The 19,815-nt window shown below is 36.7% G+C and overlaps 1 protein-coding gene across 1 annotated transcript in view; it reads right to left on the minus strand.

The window, feature by feature from the left end:
• The window catches only part of RLF (RLF zinc finger), an 83,066-nt gene that overhangs the window by 31,714 nt on the left and 31,537 nt on the right, over positions 1-19,815 (minus strand). The window contains exons 2-5 of the mRNA XM_027108972.1: positions 19,163-19,317; positions 18,151-18,232; positions 14,333-14,465; positions 7,834-8,036 (exon numbers count right to left, since the gene is read on the minus strand). Of these exons, the coding sequence (XP_026964773.1) occupies positions 7,834-8,036; positions 14,333-14,465; positions 18,151-18,232; positions 19,163-19,317 (573 nt within the window). The remainder of the gene's footprint in view (positions 1-7,833; positions 8,037-14,332; positions 14,466-18,150; positions 18,233-19,162; positions 19,318-19,815) is intronic.

Genomic DNA, 19,815 nt, shown 5'->3' on the forward strand with positions numbered 1-19,815 from the left:
GGATCTCTGCACATTATCCCTTATTTTTGTCCTGTCAGCAAGTCCCATCCTTTCTCCTCTTGCTAACTCCAATCTCTTCTCCTAAATCTAATATATACTCTTTCTGTCTATGCTTCCTAAAACACTGTTTCAGTCATTTCACTTCCTATCTTCAAAACCTTCCTAATTTCTACTGCATTGAATCTAAGTTCAAATGCAGTAGAGTTTCCAAGGCCTTACTTTTCCCTATGCAACAGGTCTTATTTCTCACAAGACCTAAACATCCACTCTCTGCCCCAGGCAACGTGTTCCCTAGTGGTTCCCTACAAAGTGCATATTCATTTCTGTGCCTTTACTACCACAGTCAGTTATCCCCAAACCATTCTTTCTACCCACCCAAACCCCACCATTATTTCAAGGTCCAACTCAAGGATCAATTTTTATACAGCCTTATACGCCAGTCCACAAAGATATTCTCTACCTCTACACTTCTACAGAATTCAGAGGCACTATCGTATGGCTTAGTACTTATCTTCCTATTACTGTTTCTGGCAACCAAACTAGACCATGTACACCCTTATGTATTTGCCAATGCTTAATACAATGCTAAAAACAAAATAGGTTTTGAATAAACAAAGGTTGAGAGAGGAATCAAATCCAAGGTCTAGCATTTTTGCTTCTTCTGAATTCTTTTGGCATATATCAGGTGCTGAGAATAACCATTACTCCATCTTATTCTGGTTAAGCTTCCCAAACACATGATATTGCAGCTGTTATTAGAGGTAAGCAGTCTCCCATCTCCTTACCCTTCCCAATATTGCAAACAAATAAATTTACAGGCTTATATTTAGTCCCTACTATGTGGCTACGTATTTGTCTAGGATGTAGAGATACAGCAATGGACAAACTTATGTCCCTGTCCTTACAATGTTTTCAATCTAGTGGGGGGAAACAGAGAATAAGCAAATATTATGTCCAGAAATAGTGGTATGTACTATAAATAAAAACAGGTAGGTAAGGGGGCAGAGAGTGATGGGGGCCATTTTAGATGGATTTGTATATATTTATAATAACTGACAGGAGATATTTATTAAAGAAAAACAAGACTGAGTAGGGGGAGATAGGGTATTATTTTAGGTGGGACAGTGAGGAAGGACTCTCTGATATGGCAATATTAAGGAGAGTTGTGAATGATGTAGGGAATGAGCTATCCAAACTATCTTGTGGCAGGGCATTCCAGGGAGTGATCTAACGCAAAACTCTAAGGTAGGAATATGTTTGGCTTGTTCAAAAAACAGTAGAGACAAGAGGGCTGGAGAGGAGTGAGCATTAAGCTGTACAAGATATAGTCAGAGGGCTTCCCCGGTGGTGCAGTGGCTGAGAGTCTGCCTGCTGATGCAGGGGACACGGGTTCGTGCCCCGGTCCAGGAAGATCCCACATGCCGTGGAGCGGCTGGGCCTGTGAGCCATGGCCGCTGAGCCTGCGCGTCCGGAGCCTGTGCTCTGCAATGGGAGAGGCCACAACGGTGAGAGGCCCGCATACCGCCAAAAAAAAAAAAAAAAAAGCAATATAGTCAGAGATGGTTAGACAAGTAGCCAGGGGCCACGGCACACAGAATATAAAGACTTCTGGATTTATTCTGAGCAAGACAGAAAGCTATTGAGTGGTTCTGATCAAGGAAGTGACATGGCCTGATTTACGTTTTAGAGATTATTCTGGCTACTTTGGGGAAAAATAAAATGTAGAAGGCAAGAGTGAAAGCAAGTACACCGTTCAAAGGCTTCTAGATTCATCTTTGTATCTCCAATGCCTAAGACAGCATATGACATACAGACACTTAGGTATACACCACCTAGAATAGTATTTATCATCCTATATCTTTAATATAATATTAGTGGTAGTACACCAAACTCAGGTTTGAATCTCAGCTTATCTACTTTAAGTTTTATAACCATGAACATATTACTTAATGTGAGCCTCACTTCCTTACCAAAATGGAGCTACCTAAGAGTTGTGAGAACTAAATGTGACAGTGTATACATAGCATTTAGCATAGTGCCTAATACATGGTAAAAGCTCAAAAAAGTGGTAGCTGGTTATTCTCTACCCACCTCCTCCCCCTCCAACAATGAGAATATAGTTGGAAGGCAATTGACTTCATTTATATTTATTCTTATATTTTTATTTCTTAACTATTGTCTTTTTTTTAAATTAATTTTTATTGGAGTATAGTTGTTTTACAATTGACTTCATTTAGAGGAAAGCTCATAAAAACAAAACAAAGCCCTAATACCAGGAATATCAGGAGCTTAGTTATGGACATGTTAAGTTTAAGATGCCATTAGCCATGCAAGTCGAGATGGTGATTAGGCAGTTGAATATATGAGTCTGGAGCTCAGAGGAGAGGACTGAGCTGGAGATAAAACATCTGGGATTCAGGCCATAATTGGCATTTAAGACCGTGAGCCTAAATGAGATCACCAAGGGAATACGTGTAAATAGAAAAGAGAGGACACAAAAAGAGTCCTAGAGTAATATAACATTCAATCATCAGAGGGAGGAGGAGGAAGAGCAAGTAGAAATGAGAAAGATCAATCAGCCAGGTAGATAGAAAACCAACAGAGTATAGTACCCTAGAAGACAAGTGGAAAAATCTGTTAAAAGTTTAAAAGACAGTTAATAAGTCAGATGGAGTAAGGTGAAAACTGGGAAGTCATCATTGGATTTTTTTCTTCCAGTTGTATTGAGATAATATTGACATACAGCACAGTATAAGTTTAAGGTGTACAGCATATCATACATCTTGAGGCCATTATCACAATAAGTTTAGTGAGCATCCATCATCTAGTACAGACACAAAATTAAAGAGACAGAAAAAAAACTTTTTTCTTGTGATGGGAACTCTTAGGCTTGACTCTTTTAACAACTTTCATATGTAACACAGAGCAGTGTTAACTATATTTATCATGTTGTACATTACAATCCCGGTACTTACTTATTAACTAGAAGTTTGTACTTTCTGACTGCTTTCATCCAACTCCCCTTCACTCCACTCCTCACCTCTGGTAACCACAAATCTGATCTCTTTTTCTATGACATTGTTTGCTTTTGAAGTATAATTGACCTACAACAGTATGTTAGTTCCTGTTTCACAACACAGTGATTCAATGCTTCTATACATTTCAAACTGATCACCACAATAAGTCTAGTTATGCTATGTCACTATACAAAGATATTACATGGTTATTGACTATATTCCCCATACTATATATTTCATACACATGACTCATATATTTTGCAACTGGAAGTTTGTACCTCTTAATCTCACCCATCTATTTCTTTCCTCCTCCCTGCCCACTCTCCTCTGGCAAACACCTGTTTGTTCTCTGCATCTAGAACTCTGTTTCTATTTTAAGTTTGTTCACTTGTTTTGTTTATTTAGACTTCACATATAAATGAAATCATACAGTATTTGTCTTTCTCTGTCTGATTTATTTCACTTAGCATAATACCCTCTAGGTCCATCCATGGTGCAAAAGGCAAGATTTCATTCCTTTTTATGGCTGAGTAACATTCCATTGCATATATGTATACACACACAATGTGAGATATATATATATATATATATATATATATATATATATATATATCACATCTTCTTTATCCATTCATCAACTTAGGCTGCTTCACATCCTGGCTACTGTAAATAATGCTGCTATGAACATAGAAGTGCATATATCTTTTCTAATAAGTGTTTTGGTTTTCTTCAGATAAATACCCAGGAGTAGAACTGCTGGATCGTAAGGTAGTTCTATTTTTAGTTTTTTTGAGGAACCTCCACACTGACTCCATAGTGGCTGTGCCAATTTACATTCCCACCACCATTCCCTTTTCTCCACATCCTCGCCAACACTTGTTATTTGTTGTCTTTTTGATAACAGCCATTCTGACAGGTGTGAGGTTATACCTCATTGTAGTTTCAATTCAAAGTTCCCTGATGGGGCTTCCCTGGTGGTGCAGTGGTTAAGAATCCACTGCCAATGCAGGGGACATGGGTTCGAGTCCTGGTCTGGGAAGATCCCACATGCCATGGAGCAACTAAGCCCATGCGCCACAACATCATTTACTGAAGAGGCTGCCTTTTCCCCACTGTATATTTTTGCCTCCTTTGTCATAGATTAATTGACCATATATGTGTGGGTTAATTTCTGGGCTCTCTATTCTGCTCCATTGATTTAGGTGTCTTTTTTTGTGCCAGTACCACACTGTTTCAATTACTGTGGCTTTGTAGTATAGTCTGAAGTCAGGGAACATGATACCTCCAGCTTTGTTCTTCTTTCTCAAGATTGGTTTGGCTACTCGGGATCTTTCATATTTCCATACAAATGTTAGAATTCTTTGTTCTAGTCCTATGAAAAGTGCCACTGGCATTTGATAGGGTTTGCACTTTATCTGTAGATTGCCTTGGGTATGGTCATTTTAACAATATTAATTCTTCCAATCCATGAACACAGTATATCGTTCCACCTGTTTGTGTCATCTTCAATTTCTTTCACTGGTATCTTACAGTTTTTGAGTACAGGTATTTTCTTCCATAGTTAGATTTATTCCTAGGTACTTTACTCTTTTTGATGCAATTGTAAATGGGATTGTTTTCTTAATTTCTCTGATAGTTCACGTTAGTGTAGAGAAGTGCAACAGATTTTGTATCCTGCAACTTTACCAAACTCATTGATGAGCTCTTCTAGTTTTTTGGTGGTGTCTTTAGGATTTTCTACATATAATATCATGTCATCAGCAAACAGTGACAGTTTTGCTACTTCCTTTCCAATTTGGATTCTTTTTATTTCTTTTTCTTGTCTGACTGCCTTGGCTAGGACTTCCAATACTATGTTGAATAAAAGTGGTGAGAGTGAACATCCTTGTCTCATTCGTGATCTTAGAGGAAATGCTTTCAGCTTTCCACCACTGAGTATGATGTTAGCTGTGGGCTTGTCAGATATGGCCCTTGTTATGTTGAGGTATGTTCCCTCTATACACACTTTTTTAGAGTTTTTATCATACATGGATGTTGCATTCTGCCAAAAGCCTTTTCTGCATCTATTAAGATAAACATATAATTTTTATTCTTCAATTTAATGTGGTGTGTCACACTGACTGATTTGTGAATACTGAACCATACGTGCATCCCTGGGATAAATCCCACTTGATCATGGTGCATGATACTTTTAATGTATTGTTGAATTCAGTTTGCTAATGTTTTGTTGGGAATTTTTACATGTATGTTCATCAGTGGTATTAGCCTGTAATTTTCTTTTTTTGTGCTGTCTTTATCTGATTTTAGTATCAGGGTGATGCTGGCCTCATGTAATGAGTTTGAAGTATTCTTTCCTCTACAAGTTTTTGGAACAGTTTGAGAAGGATAGGTGTTAACTCTTCTCTAAATGTTTGATAAATTCAACTGTGAAGCCATCTGGTCCTGGACTTTTGTTTGTTAGGAGTTTTTTAAATTACTGATTCAATTTCATTACTGGTAATTAGTCTGTTCATGTTTTCTATTTCTTCCTGGTTCAGTCTTGGGAGATGGTAAATTTCTAGGAATTTGTCCATTTTTTCCAGGTTGTCCATTTTATTGGCATATAGCTGTCTGTAGTAATTTTTTATGATCTTTTGTATTTCTCTGGTGTCAGTTGTGACTTCTTTTCCATATCTGAATTTACTGATTTGGGCCTTCTTTTTTTCTTGATGATTCTAGCTACAAGTTATCAATTTTGTTTTTTTTCCCAAAGAACCAGCTCATTGAAAGTTTCACTGATCTTTTCTATTGTTTTTTTAATCTCCATTTCATTTATTTATTTATTTTTATTTTGGTTGTGCCGGGTCTTAGTTGCTGCAGGTGGGCTCCTCAGTTTCAGCTCGTGGGCTTCTTAGCTGCAGCACATGAACTCTTAGTTGCGGCATGCATGTGGGATCTAGATCCCTGACCAGGGATCAAACCTGCATCCCCTGCATTGGAAGGCAGATTCTTAACTACTATGCCACCAGGGAAGTCCCTCATTTATTTCTCCTCTGATTCTTTACAATTTCTTCCCTACTACTAACTTTGGGTTTTGTTGGGTTTTGTTTTAGTTCCTTTAGGTGTAAGGTTAGGTTGTTTATTTGAGATTTTTCTTGTTTCCTGAGGATGTTATAAACCTCCCTCTTAGAACTACTTTTGCAGGTGGATTTAGTGATGTGGTGGACTGGCACAAGTCAATGCCATATTAGAATACGTTCAAGGAGAAAAATGTTAAACAGTAAATTCAGACGATGGTTCAAGAAATTACACTGAAAGGGCAGGAGAGAAATGGGGTGGTAGCTGGAAGAAGAAGTCTTTCTCTTTTAAAAATGGAAGAAATAACAGCATAAATGCTGATGAGATAGTGACAGCAGAGGGGGAAATTGATAAATGCAGTAGAGAAAGGGAAAACTGCTGCAGCACTATACTTGAGGGGGCAAGCGCAGACGGGATCTGATACTGAAGTCAAGGGGATTGTTGGCCTTAGCAGGGGAAAACAGATATAGTTTATCCTTAGTAACAGAAGAGAAGGTGTAAATGCATAAATGCAGGTAGGTGAATAGATGTCATGGAAATTCTCTTCCAACTGTCCCAGTTTCCTCAGAGAAATAGGAAGAAAGTTCATCAGTGGAGACAGAGATGGGACAGAAGGTATTGTAGTATAGGTTTAAAGAAAAAGGAAAAAGCATGAAATAGTAATCTAAGGGAGTAGGAGAGTGAATGAACTCAAGAAACACAGTGTGACTGAATTAAAGTAAAATCAGTTGCCAGGTTATTCTCCACCTAAGTTTGGCCCCACTGGTGCAGGTAAAGATACAAAACAGGTGCAGATGAAGGGATAATGAGGATACAGGTTAGTCAAAGAAGTACAATTAAGGGAGAGACCAGCAGAGGAATTGAGGGTGTATGCAAAGGAGTGCTAATAATGATTGACTATGGAAAAGCAGAGTAAGGAGAGGGAAAAGCTGATCAGACTGATAGACTGTTGGTCCTGGTGGAGTCTGAATATTAAAGGGAGTGAAGTGGAAAGGTGGAGAGTTTCATTTGGAGAGTGAGATATTTACAGCTGAAATTGTCATAAAAGGTTAAGAATTACTATAGCATAGAACCAGATCCTTGGGATTCCCACATTTAATAAGAAAGTTCAGTGTAAAGGTAAAATGAGAATCTATATGTAAGACCTGAATGGCAGGTAAGAGAATTAAAGGTAGATGATGGAATATAGCCTTGGAATTCCTCATTTTCTCTGTATAATTTATCAAAAACTCTTAGAGAAAACTAATTCCAACTTTTCTAAGGAAAACAATGATTCAGGTTAAAAAAAAAAACCCTGTTTGTCTGCTTAATCATTGTTCAAAATGTATTCATGGCTTCTAAAGTCCTACACCTTTCTGCTTAGAGTTAAATATATAAACTAACTTAAATAAAGTTAACTGCCATTCTCTTTAGTTTATCTCTTGACACCAGTATTAATAATTTCCACATTTCCCAGAGAGAAATCATTAGTTTAAGAAGAAAAAGCAACTTTCATATTTAAAGATTTCAAAGCAAACCATCACCCAAATATATAAACATTCATCTGCATATTCTTTAATTATCTACTTTTCAAATCCACCTACAAGACATAACTTTATATCCAATCTGTTGAACAGTTAAATATACAATTAAAATGGTACTTTTCATTGCCTGAAAGAAAATGAGTCTTGGGAATTTCAGCCTGGCATACAACAATTATTAAAATCTATTAAATTCATAGTTAGTGTGAATGACAACAGCAGTTATTTGCTTTACTTACCTCCTTAATAGCATCTTCATTAGGAAGAATGGAACATAAGCACGTCATATAGGCTTGCTGAAAAGATGACACATTTGAAATTTCTTTAGATTCTGCACATAGTTTTGATAAAGCAGTAGCCTGGGGGATGCAGTTAGATTTCAACAAATGTTTTATTCGCATTTGCAGAAAGAAAGGTCCTTCTTGTGCAATCAATTTATTGACTAGAAAAAAGGAAAAATAAAACAGTTTGATAACATACCACATTACATGTCAAGGTTGTAAAGATGAAAGTTTGATATCTTCTGTTGTTGCTTATTTTTAGTGGACAAAAAGTCAGCTGATATAACTGGAAGTTTATTCTGATCTCAGTACTCATCTAACAGAGCAAAGAGCAAAATTAATGTTGCTAATTATTCCCACATTACTTAGTAGTTTTATTTTGAACACCATACCTTTTAAAAAAGCTACTACTAACATTTCATCAAAATTCATTCTTTCACCTTCTCCTCCCTCACTTTCTTATAAGGATAGTAAGGAACAATGAAATGAACTATAAACTTAAGTACAAGGCAAAAAGGCAAGTATCCTGTGTAATATTAACAACTACCACTTGTACACTTATGAGGTACCAAGCTTTAAGCTGACTGTTTTTATATACCTCTCATTTATTCTTCACACCACCACCAAGGCAAGTATTGTTATCCCCAGTTTAAGGTTAGGAAAATTAATACTCAGAGAAATTAGGTAACTTGCCAAGGATTCCAAAGCCAGTGGTGGTCTTTCCTCTAAACCAGGCATTTCTCAAAGTGTGTTCCACCGACCAAAAGACCTGAGAGATAGTCCTAGAAAAAAAAAGGATTCCTTGGTCAAATCTCTGAACAGTCCTGCAATGAAGAAAACTGTTCACTTTTACTTAACCCAAGGTTTCCCAAACTGATTTGACCAGAGAACCCTTTTACACATATCATTAGCACAACGTAAAATCTACGTTCCTGGTTCAGTACACACTTTGGAAAATGCTGCTCTGAGCAGTACTCAATATTAAGCACCTGAACACAGATTTGTACAGTGTTCTGGACAAGCCCTCGATTTACAAATAGTAAATACTTAACAAGTGTGTGGCATCGTTACACAGTATTATTTAAAGAACAGAGGTGGGAATATACATGTCAAGATGAGTGGCAAGCAAACAAACTGCTTTAGGTGGTTCACCTAAAACGGTGTTCCTTAAACTCAAAAGTGCCTTCTGAATCACCAGGGGAATTGTAGTAGAATGCAGATGCTAATTCAGTAGGTCTGGGATGGGACCTGAGACTGTGCTTTTCTAATAAGCCTCTCAGGTAATAGCCATGCTACTAGGTCTACAGGCCACATGTGGAATAGAAATCATTAATATTAATGATAAACCACCAGGACGGTGGGGAGGGGAGGGAGAGACCACTGGCCCAATCTTAACTACACATCAGAATCAACTGTAGAGATTTAAAAATTCTCTTTTGTAAAAAAATGGGTAACACCATATATGCAAACGACACAAAATTCAAAAGGCACACCAAAAGGTATACAGTTAAAAGTTGTCTCCCTCCTACTCTGACTCCAGTCCCCTAGTCTCTCTCCCCAAGAAACAATAATCATTTCCAATTTTTTGTTTATCCTTCCAGAAACATTCTTAGTACAGAAGACGTATTTCTTTTCCCACTTACTATATCATACAGGTCATTCTATCACATCACTGTACATTGAGAGCTACCTCAATACTTTTAACAAATAAGCATTGTTCCACTGTAGGGATATAATTAATTTAACCAATCCCCTCCTGATACACTTGCAAGTTGTTTCCAATCTTTGACAACTGTCAATAATGCTACAATCTACAGTCCTGTACAAAGGCCATTTCACACATGCACGACTGTATCTATAGCAAAAATTCCTAGAAGTGAAATTACTGCCAAATTAATCTCCAGAGATTGTACCAATTTACACTCCCAGCACTTATAGGTGGAAGGTGCCTGTTTCCTGTGGCACTTCAAAAAGGTCTGTATTCCAGAGCTCCAACCCTGGAGATTTTGATTTAGCAGGTAGTGCCTGGACCTTGGGGGTGTGTGTGTGTGTTTTGGTTTTAAATTCCATAGATACTCTAATACACAGTCAAGGTCAAAAGGCATGGACAGAAAACAGATCATTTGCATTTGGACTTTTCTCTATTTTAGTCCCACAAGCACTAAATCCCACAAAATGAACTCACAATCATATCTCAAATAGCTCCTTGTTCCTTACTTCTATTTTCAGTAATGGTATTCTCTCAATCATAAAGAAATGAAATTTTGGCATTATCCTTCCTTGCCAACTCCTTTCCTAAGGAAATCAACTTAGTTACTGTGTCCTAGCAATTCTTTTTAAAATTCTCTCCAACCTAGTTCCTCCATATTATTTCCTGCCACATCTGTCCCCTACATCCTAAACTGCCTAATATCAGATTATGCTCTATTTATCTGCTCTACCAACTTGTATGCATTTTCACAAATCTCACACCTGAAAACAGGCACGTTATCTATACAAGCCACTCCCTTCTAAATTCCCACAGCATTTTACTTCTTTTGCCACACTTAGTTTTCTCTTTAAGTACAATAATAAATGATTAGAGTGTATGAAGGTTAAGATCTCAGGTTGTGGAATCACAAAACTGAGGCTGAATCATGACTCTCACATATACTAGCTGTGAAGCCCTTGGAAATTAGTAGACCTGTCTGAGCCTCAAGTTTCTTCATCTATGAAAAGGTTAGTAATATCTACCCCAAAGAGATGAAAGAATCATAAATGAAATACCGGAATGCAAGTAAGACACGAAGCACAGGGCCAGTGCAGAGTAAATGCTCAATACTACTTGCTATTATTTGTCCCTGATATCCCCCTTATTACACTGTCAGCAATTTGTGTACAAATACCATGCCTTGTTAACTTTTGTATTCCCTACAGCGCTAAGCACAATGCTTTATATATTACAGATGTTTAATAAAACCATGTATTTAGCAACCAATGGTTATCACTTTAGTCAATCAAAAACTTTTAGATATCTCCTCATCTGGGCCCAGATCCTGCCTCCACAGTTTTAACTACACGGCCTTGGGCATGTGTAATCTCTTGCCTGTTTAATGGATTACAGGAGATAGAAAACACTAATACTGTGCCCATCACATAGCAGGCACTCTATAAATTGTAGCTATTATTTCTATGAGGTAAAACTATTTTACTCAACATATTACAGCCACAGTTAAACCACTATATCAATTTTTAACACACAGATCAGACTTGCATTTTAAAAATCATTTTAAGTTATGTTAAAATCAATACTTAACTGTATTTTTAAAAAGGAAATCCATACATACATTTCAATATTTAAAATGACACAATGAAGTGTACACTAAGATGTCTCACTCCCAACTGTGATCCCTTCTGTATATTATTTTTTCTAAACATTTTAATACAAAAAAAATGTTTAATCATATACCCTCTCCTCCATCTAGGTTCAACAATTGAACTGTTTTGCCATATTTCTTTATCTAGCTTTTCTTTTTCTCAGCCACTTAAAAGTAAGGTGCAAACATCATGACAGTTTACCTCATATATACTTCAACATGTAAAAAATGGTAACATTTAAGGTCCAGCTAAAAATTTTGTTTTCTTTTTTAACAGAAGAGAGTGTTTTTGTTTTTACTGAAGGCTCAGGTGGCACATGATAATTCATAAAATGGCTTCAGAGGTAGGTAGTAGAAGGGAAAAAATGAACTGGGGTGGGAAAGAAAAACCACCAGGAAGAAGTAAGAGCTGGCTGGTTCCTTCTCAGCTTGATTTAGGGGAGGAAGTTAGTACCTCTGAACAATTAGGATGGATCTCTGCCTTCAACCCTTGGTAGGGGAGAGAAAAAAAAGAACAAAAGGCTGCTGCTTTGGCCCTCCTGAGTCTCAAGAAAAATGGGGAAAAGCCAGTGCTTTGATGTCATGAATTAGGGGGGGAAGGAGGGTGCTGGGTAGGGCACAGGTCAGCTGGAAAAACTAGCAGATACCAGATGGTAGCTCTGGGTTTCCTCTAGTTGGAACCACTCTAGTACAGTGGAAGGGGGGTCTCCAAGGTTGATGGGCCTGAGGTCTTTAGGGCTGTGGGCTGCTGCCATCACCGTTGGAACCAGGGGTGGTTTGTGGGCACTGGGGCTCAAGTCAGGAACCATCAGTGGGGCTGGGCTTGGTCTTGCCAGCCCTATGTTTTGTGGTAGGCTGCTGGGGTGACCTGAGGTAGAAAGGTGTTTGATACCTGGGTGGGAGGACCTGCTCATTTCCCTGACGATCATGGCAGGCAGAAGTGTCAACAATTGGCACTTATTACGTACTTCAGTAATAACTGTTTTTTGGTGGGGACGGGGTTACAAAATTCAAGAATTTGTGGCAGGAAAAATAAAATTCTTATACACTTTTTTTTTAATTCAAAAAACTAAACCAAAAAGCATTTATTGAGTTACTTGGGAGGCTAAACACTTTGTACTTTTATGCTTCTGATTACTATGTTATTGAAAAAAGGCAATTAATGAAATGATAGTCACTGCTTTCTAGCATCAAATATGTTGATATCTGGGCTGCAAGGGCAATGGAGCTATAAAGGAGGCTTTCTAAATCTGTTGACCTGAAATTAGTAAGGGCCAGTTGCAGAAGTAAGCAGGCAACAGGCTGCCCACCACTTATGCTGTGGTTCTCAGAAAAATTCCTTACATATGTAGGTAACCTATACCCATTCAGTTTATAGATAGTGGGTACTTAACTTAATCTTTATTGAATATATAGGATACCATGGGATATTAGGTAAACAGTGCTTCTCCCCATTTCTTGATTTTTTCTATGTGAAAAGAAATTGAGTACTGTTAACTCCTGGGGTGGGAGGGATATATTTGATTAGTACGTTGGGGAAAATAAATTGGGGACATTTAATGCAACTCCATCTTTTCCCTCTGGGGCTTGGGCCTATCTACAAAGGTCATGCATTCTTCACTCCTGGAGCCTTATCTGGACTGGGATCTGCCTAATTCTGGGATCCTTTTGCAACTATTTGGCCCTGTCCTCTAACAACTTTTAATAATAATAAAGGCAATAATTTAGCCTCCACCTGCCTATATTTACAAAAGGATGCCATTTACTGGGAACCTCAACAGAAAACAATAAATAGCAATCTATTTTCTATTTAACAGCTATTCTCCTTATTCATTTTTTTTCTTGTCCGTGTAACTGATAAGCAGTAGAATTATCAGAGGAAAGGGACCAAGAGAAAATCTAAACACTCTTATTATCAATCTTCTGACTATACAGAAAAACCCAAACAGCATGTATACAATAATAGGTGATCAAACTTGGTGAATGAATAAGCTAACTGTAATATTTTAAGATATCAACATTCAAAAGGCCTGTCCTGAGAACTGAACTAAAGATCTATAAAAAATGGGACGTCCCTGGTGGCGCAGTGGTTAAGAATCCACCTGCCAATGCAGGGGACACAAGTTCGAGCCCTCTTCTGGGAAGATCCCACATGCCGTGGAGCAACTAAGCCCGTGCACCACAACTACTGAGCCTGTGCTCTAGAGCTCGCGAGCCACAACTGCTGAGCCTCCGTGCCGCAACTACTGAAGCCCGCATACCTAGAGCCTGTGCTCTGCAACAAGAGAAGCCACCACAATGAGAAGCCCATGCACCGTAAAGAAGAGTAGCCCCTGCTCGCCGCAACTAGAGAAAGCCCGCGCGCAGCAACAAAGATCCAATGCAGCCAAAAATAAATTTTAAAAAAATTTTTTAATAAAATAAAAATTAAAAAAAGATCTATCTAAAGTGTAAATAAAAACTGTTCTGAAACTCATTCTTATCCCAGAAACATACTTAACAGAATGTGATCCTTTTTTTAACTTTCCACTAACTTAAAGCAAATGAAATCATCATAATTGTTGGACATATAAAATGAGATATTTTGTGTGTCTAAAATGCAAATGTCAACTACGTCAACTCAAACCCATAAATCTTCTGGACTTAAACTGACAACTTTGTAAGAATTTTCTTTCTTTGCATATCTCTATAAAAACGCTAAATTCCAATGTTTCATAAATTTAAAATAAGAAGTAATTTTTTTCATAATCCTCAGCTGTAGTAACCAGTAAACAAAATATCATTATAAGCAAAGCTCTACTATATACCAAGGACTGGAAGCAGATTATTAATTTCTATCTCAGGAACTCTGCATAAACATTGTCAGTCAATGCAACATTTAAAAACAAGTATAAAGGGATACTTTTAAAACACTACATAAATATTCAAGAATCCTTAAGCAAAACATTAAGTGCTAATGGTTAGTTTTTACTATTCAAAGGATAAGAGAACGATTGGTTATAGATACACAGGTGAAATTCACAAAATTTTAACAGAGGAAAAAATTTTAATTCTCTTAGAACTAAATCCTCCTTCAATAGTCAGTATAGTTTTAAGCTTACCTTCTTCTGTTTCTACTGGCTGTTGAGACAGAATTTTAAGAAGAACAGGGTTTTTCCACACCCCCTCCTTGGTAACGTGAACCAGTATTTGTAGGTTATTATTCCCAAATTCCAATAATGCATCATGTGACTCCTTTAAAAAAAAGAAGAAAAAAAAAGCATATCCAGAGAACAGGCAATATAAACAATATAAAAAGTCATTTTGCCTTTTCAATATATCTGAATGTCTATGAAAAGACCTATATCTTGGATTTCCTAAAAATAAATAAGCAGAAAAAAAACTATCCTCAAAGTTTTGTGAAATTCTGTTGCTGCTTTTTAAAAAATGAAACTAGGGCATTTTCACTAAGTTAAAGAGTACCTTTAAAATGTTTTCCTGAATTCTCCTAGGTAAAATGATCACAATTCAATTTCCATCCTTGAATTACTCAATTATTTTAAGGCCACTGGCACAGATTTCTTTTTTTAAAAAAATATTCTGCAGTATTCACACAGGCAACCTATTCCTTCTAACAGAAGTATGACTTAATGACATCTATTGTTATATATCTTTTTAATTGTTTAAATTCTTCTATCAAAGGACTTTTAAAATGATAGATGGCTCCAGGGACTTCCCTGGAGGTCCAGCAGTTGGGACTCTGTGCTACCAATGCAGGGGCCGCAGGTTCAATCCCTGGTGGGGGAACTGTGATCTCACATGCTGCGCAGCCAAAAAATTTAAAAAGTACACAGAAAAATGACAGATGGCTCTAGCTAAAAGTCATGGAAATGCAAGTTATTAGCTGTCATTCTATCTCCTCAGAAAACAAACAAAATATAATTGCCAAGTTTATTCTTTAAAATACTTATATACACAAAGGGCGGGGAGGTAAGGGGTCAGAAATTTAACTTGACATAAATAATTAAGCATATATCTCACTGTCCTTTATTACTAGTGAGGATTATTGGTTGTTTCCATATTCTAAAATTTTAACTTGTTTTCCCTTACTTTAGACTGCTGAAATTCTCAAGGAACATAAGCTTTCACTGGTAGCAGTATTTCTTTGGAAAATAAAATATAGGTTAAAAATGTTCACAGACCTAAGACTATAATCTTATATTCACCTAAATGAAATATAAAAAATAAAGTTCGCTTTTTTCCCCTTAATTTTCATGTCAGAACGACAGGGTTTTAATACACACACACACACACACACACACACACACACACACACACACACACACGCACCATATACTGAGTTATCTTCTGCTAAGAAAGGTTTTAAAACTGACACTGAAAGTGATATTTCCAAATAACAGTTAACTAACAGCAATATTTAAATGCTATAATTTTCCTTTAATGGCTTGACCTGTCCTCAGGCTTCTTTTTCCTTAACTTAGGACAACAGGCATTTACTTTGCAGTGAAGATGAAGATTCTATGTCAGAATGTGCTGTGTCTGGTTAACATATTTGTAATACCTAACAGCCCTATACCATTACACTTTAGCAGAACACTGTCACCCCCATGATACATAGCAACTAAAATAAAAAGCCACTGTTTGGGTTAAAAACAAAAACAATTTTCTAATTTTTCATCTGTTCAAAATACAGTTTATTCTGAGTAAGAATGATGTGTAATCCTTTATTACATATATATACACATACACATATATATATTATAGCAAAGTTACTTTTAAAAAATAACATTAGGTGGTCCAGTGGTTAGGACTCTGCGTTTCCACTGCAGGGGGCATGGGTTCAACCCCTGGTCAGGGAAGTAAGATCCCACAAGCCTCACAGTGCAGCCAATGAATGAATAAATGAATGAATGAATGAAGAGAGAAGAAGGAAGGAATGAAGGAAAGGAGGGAGGCAGGGAGGCAGGCACTTTAAAAAAATAAAAAATAACATTAAATAGAGTCCTTAAAAACTATGGTGGAATTTTAAAAGTAATTAAAAAACTTAGATTTGTTTCTTTTTTAAGGTAAAACTATCCGTATCTTGAAATCTACAATACAGAAATACTAGCACAAGATGTTCACTCTACCACTGTTTACAATAAACAGCAAAGAGATTTGGCCAAATAATTTATGGTGCAACCACATAACAGAATCCCAGGCAGTCATCAAGGGAGAACTACATATGCAATCCTAGATACATGTCCATGTTAAAATCATTAAGTTAAAAAAAGTTGCAAAAAAACAGGATCTCATTTTTCTTTATTTAAAATTTCATTTCAGAACGTATTTTTATATCCATAATGAAAAGGTCTGGAAGGGTTACACAGCTATAAACAGTGGTTGAGAATGCTCTCTGTGGCCTGCTCTTGTAAAACTATTCTCTTACCAAAAGTATCCTCAAAACTACCTGCTGCCTTACCCATTTATCACCTAAAATAAGAAAACCTCAAGGTTTTATGTTTCAGATTTCTACAGGGACCATGTCTTATATTTATCTGTACCTCTACTGCATTTATTAAACACATATTCAGAAATGTGAATATATATATCCTAAATGTCTGATAAATATCGGGCAAAGTTACACAGGTCGGAGGGAAGGCAACTATTTTATTCAGGCATACAATCTAAGAAAAGAATGAAGAAATATGAGAGTATTCTCTCTTCAAAGGATACTACTAATAATAATAGTAACAGCCTTAATAAGAATAAGTACACTTGCCCTTCTAGAATGTCGTATGCCAGGACAAAACTACTGGCAGGCAGAATGACAAAATCAATATGCTCTGTATGAAAGATGATTTTAACAGCAGCTGTATGAATATGTGAAGAGTTAGGACATTACAGGGATTAAATCAGGCCAAGAGCATGACAAAGAATTCTTCTCCTCAAACAGAAAATCTAAAGATTAACATTATATCATTTCATTTTGGATTTTTTATCCTAGAGGAAAGAAACTTCCAGATAACGAGGTGTGTCTGTTAACATGCAAATCTTTACTTATGCCTTCATGAAACAAGTGCAAGCTACTATGGAGTTTGTGTCCTCGAGGAAGCAGTTAAACAAAGCAAGCTCTAGGTATTAATCTAGGTGTAACTTTGGGCAAGCTAATTCACCTCTCTATGCCTGTCTCCCCATTTATAAATGGAGATTCAAATGATCTCTATGGTATAAGGTTTGCAATTTGATTAAAAGATACAAAATGTAAAAACAATGTAGAGTACTGTTTGGTACATAATTAATGATAATAAATGAATGGTAGCTATTTACTTAATTATGTCTATTTTCTTTAAATAGTTTTTCTATCTCTACTGGTAACAGGCAAATTTGCTTCCTATTGTTTTTCCTCCTACCTTACTCTCCCCTCCCCAACTTGCTACTTTCTGATCTGCTCATCTAAGAATTCTGATAATCAAGCCAATATAAGAGCCAACGTAGCTCTCCTGTTGAAAATGCATGCACAGAATCTCTGATGACTATTTTGACGGTTTAAGAGACTTAGCACTGTAAGTCCCTGAAGTGTTAGGGGGAAATTACTAGATAAGTGTACTATGAATGAAGCAAATACTGCTACCTTATAAACATATACAATTTTACATTTTTAATAGCTTTATTCTGCCTAAAACTTTGTGTCTGAAGAATGAAAACTTTTTGTGTTGTTTCTAAGCTATGTAAAGGCTAACAAAACCAAATGATAAGGAAAAAAGAAACTTTTAGCACACTCCCTTCATCTGGAAGGCCTCCTCATTTCATGAACTTACTACCAATATATAATGAATTTGTTTTTGTTCTAAGTTTCCAATTTTAGTTTGCTGGGAGAAATTAACTACATGTCTTGAATACCTAAAAAGAGACCTTTTTTGAGGCCACATCAACTCACCTGTAAAGACTGAAGGAAGAGTACCCAGGCTTCACATGGCAGTTCACTTTCAGACACTGAAAGCAGTAATTCAAAGCAACTCCTAGAATATGAATAACTAAGTCAGTATATAACGGTGGTTATACTCATAATCAAGTACAGTATGACAGTGATACTGAATATACATTTTACATTTATTTAGACTATTTTAAATTTGTTTTTCACTCTTCAAATTTTCATTCAACATTGTTATATTTTCAACTTCAAAAAAGAGAAAAAAGAAAAACTATGAGGCTTTAGAGGAGGAATAATGGGATTATAAAACCAGGAATGTTTATGTGGCAAAAAAAAAGTATAAAGTTAGAGGTTTGGGGTTTGGGAAAATAGGAAGGAAAACAGGTAAGACCAGAGAAAAATAAAATGGACCACTCAGACTAGAATTTATCCCACCAAACAATCTGCAAACTGAATCAAGGTGATTCCACAACTAAAAACTAACAGCTGTTGTATTTTTTCAATTTGCAAATAAATACATTAAAGGTGTAACTCTGTCTGCTATTAGGCAACCAAATATTAAAACAGCAGCTAGATTATCATGGACCCTTGGGATGGTAATCTTATGCTGTACCCTGATATTTTCTGCTAGTATAATTCTTAGTTCAAATAATATAATTGTATTGCAAAATTTCACAGCGTTTCCCCCCAAAGTGTTCCTCAAAGACCACCACAGCTTCCAGATACTCTTGTCACTTCACTTGATCTATTCCTAAGGACAGAGAGAAAATGCATCATTCTAAGCCTGAGTAGGAAAAGAGACTCGAGGCAATTAAAGATTATGTTGCTTGGCTGCACCTTCACTTATACTTTATCTCCTGAAAATGTGAATATAAAGGCTCAGAGCTAAGGAAATTTCATTCAAAGGTATGACCCTGATGTTGCTTTGAACAATGTGATGCCATAGTAAAGAGAAGTCAGGCAAACATTACAACCAAAAATACTCAATTTTAAGAGGGATTTAAGTTCTTAAACTTACAGTACTAATCTGCCAAGCACTAAGAGGACATCTTCGCATTCAGTAGTTAAATATGGGCGAGCACTGGCAAAGCTTTGGATGGCAAGTCGATATACCTCCAGAAGATACACAATATGTTCTGATGCATTCTTGCTGCTTGCATATTGCAATAAGGTCTAAAAAATAAAGTTAGAGTTTTAATTATTAAAAAAAAGATAAAGACAATGAAACAAACAAGACTATCTTTGTTCTCAAATGCACTACCCCTTCCTTTTTGTCTAACAGATGCATACACCTTTTATTTGCCTTTTTGTTTTTTTAACATCTTTATTGGAGTATAATTGCTTTACAATGGTATTAGTTTCTGCTTTATAACGAAGTGAATCAGTTATACATATACACATGTTCCCATATCTCTTCCCTCTTGCGTCTCCCTCCCTCCCACCCTCCCTATCCCACCCCTCTAGGTGGTCACAAAGCACCGAGCTGATCTCCCTGTGCTATGCGGCTGCTTCCCACTAGCTATCTATTTTACGTTTGGTAGTGTATATATGTCCATGCCACTCTCTCACTTTGTCACAGCTTACCCTTCCCCCTCCCCATATCCTCAAGTTCATTCTCTAGTAGGTCTGTGTCTTTATTCCCATCTTACCCCTAGGTTCTTCATGACCTTT

The sequence above is a fragment of the Aethalodelphis obliquidens genome, unplaced genomic scaffold (assembly GCF_003676395.1).
Source record: "Aethalodelphis obliquidens isolate GAN/ISIS:26980383/991018 unplaced genomic scaffold, ASM367639v1 scaffold9, whole genome shotgun sequence".
NCBI lineage: Eukaryota > Metazoa > Chordata > Mammalia > Artiodactyla > Delphinidae > Aethalodelphis > Aethalodelphis obliquidens.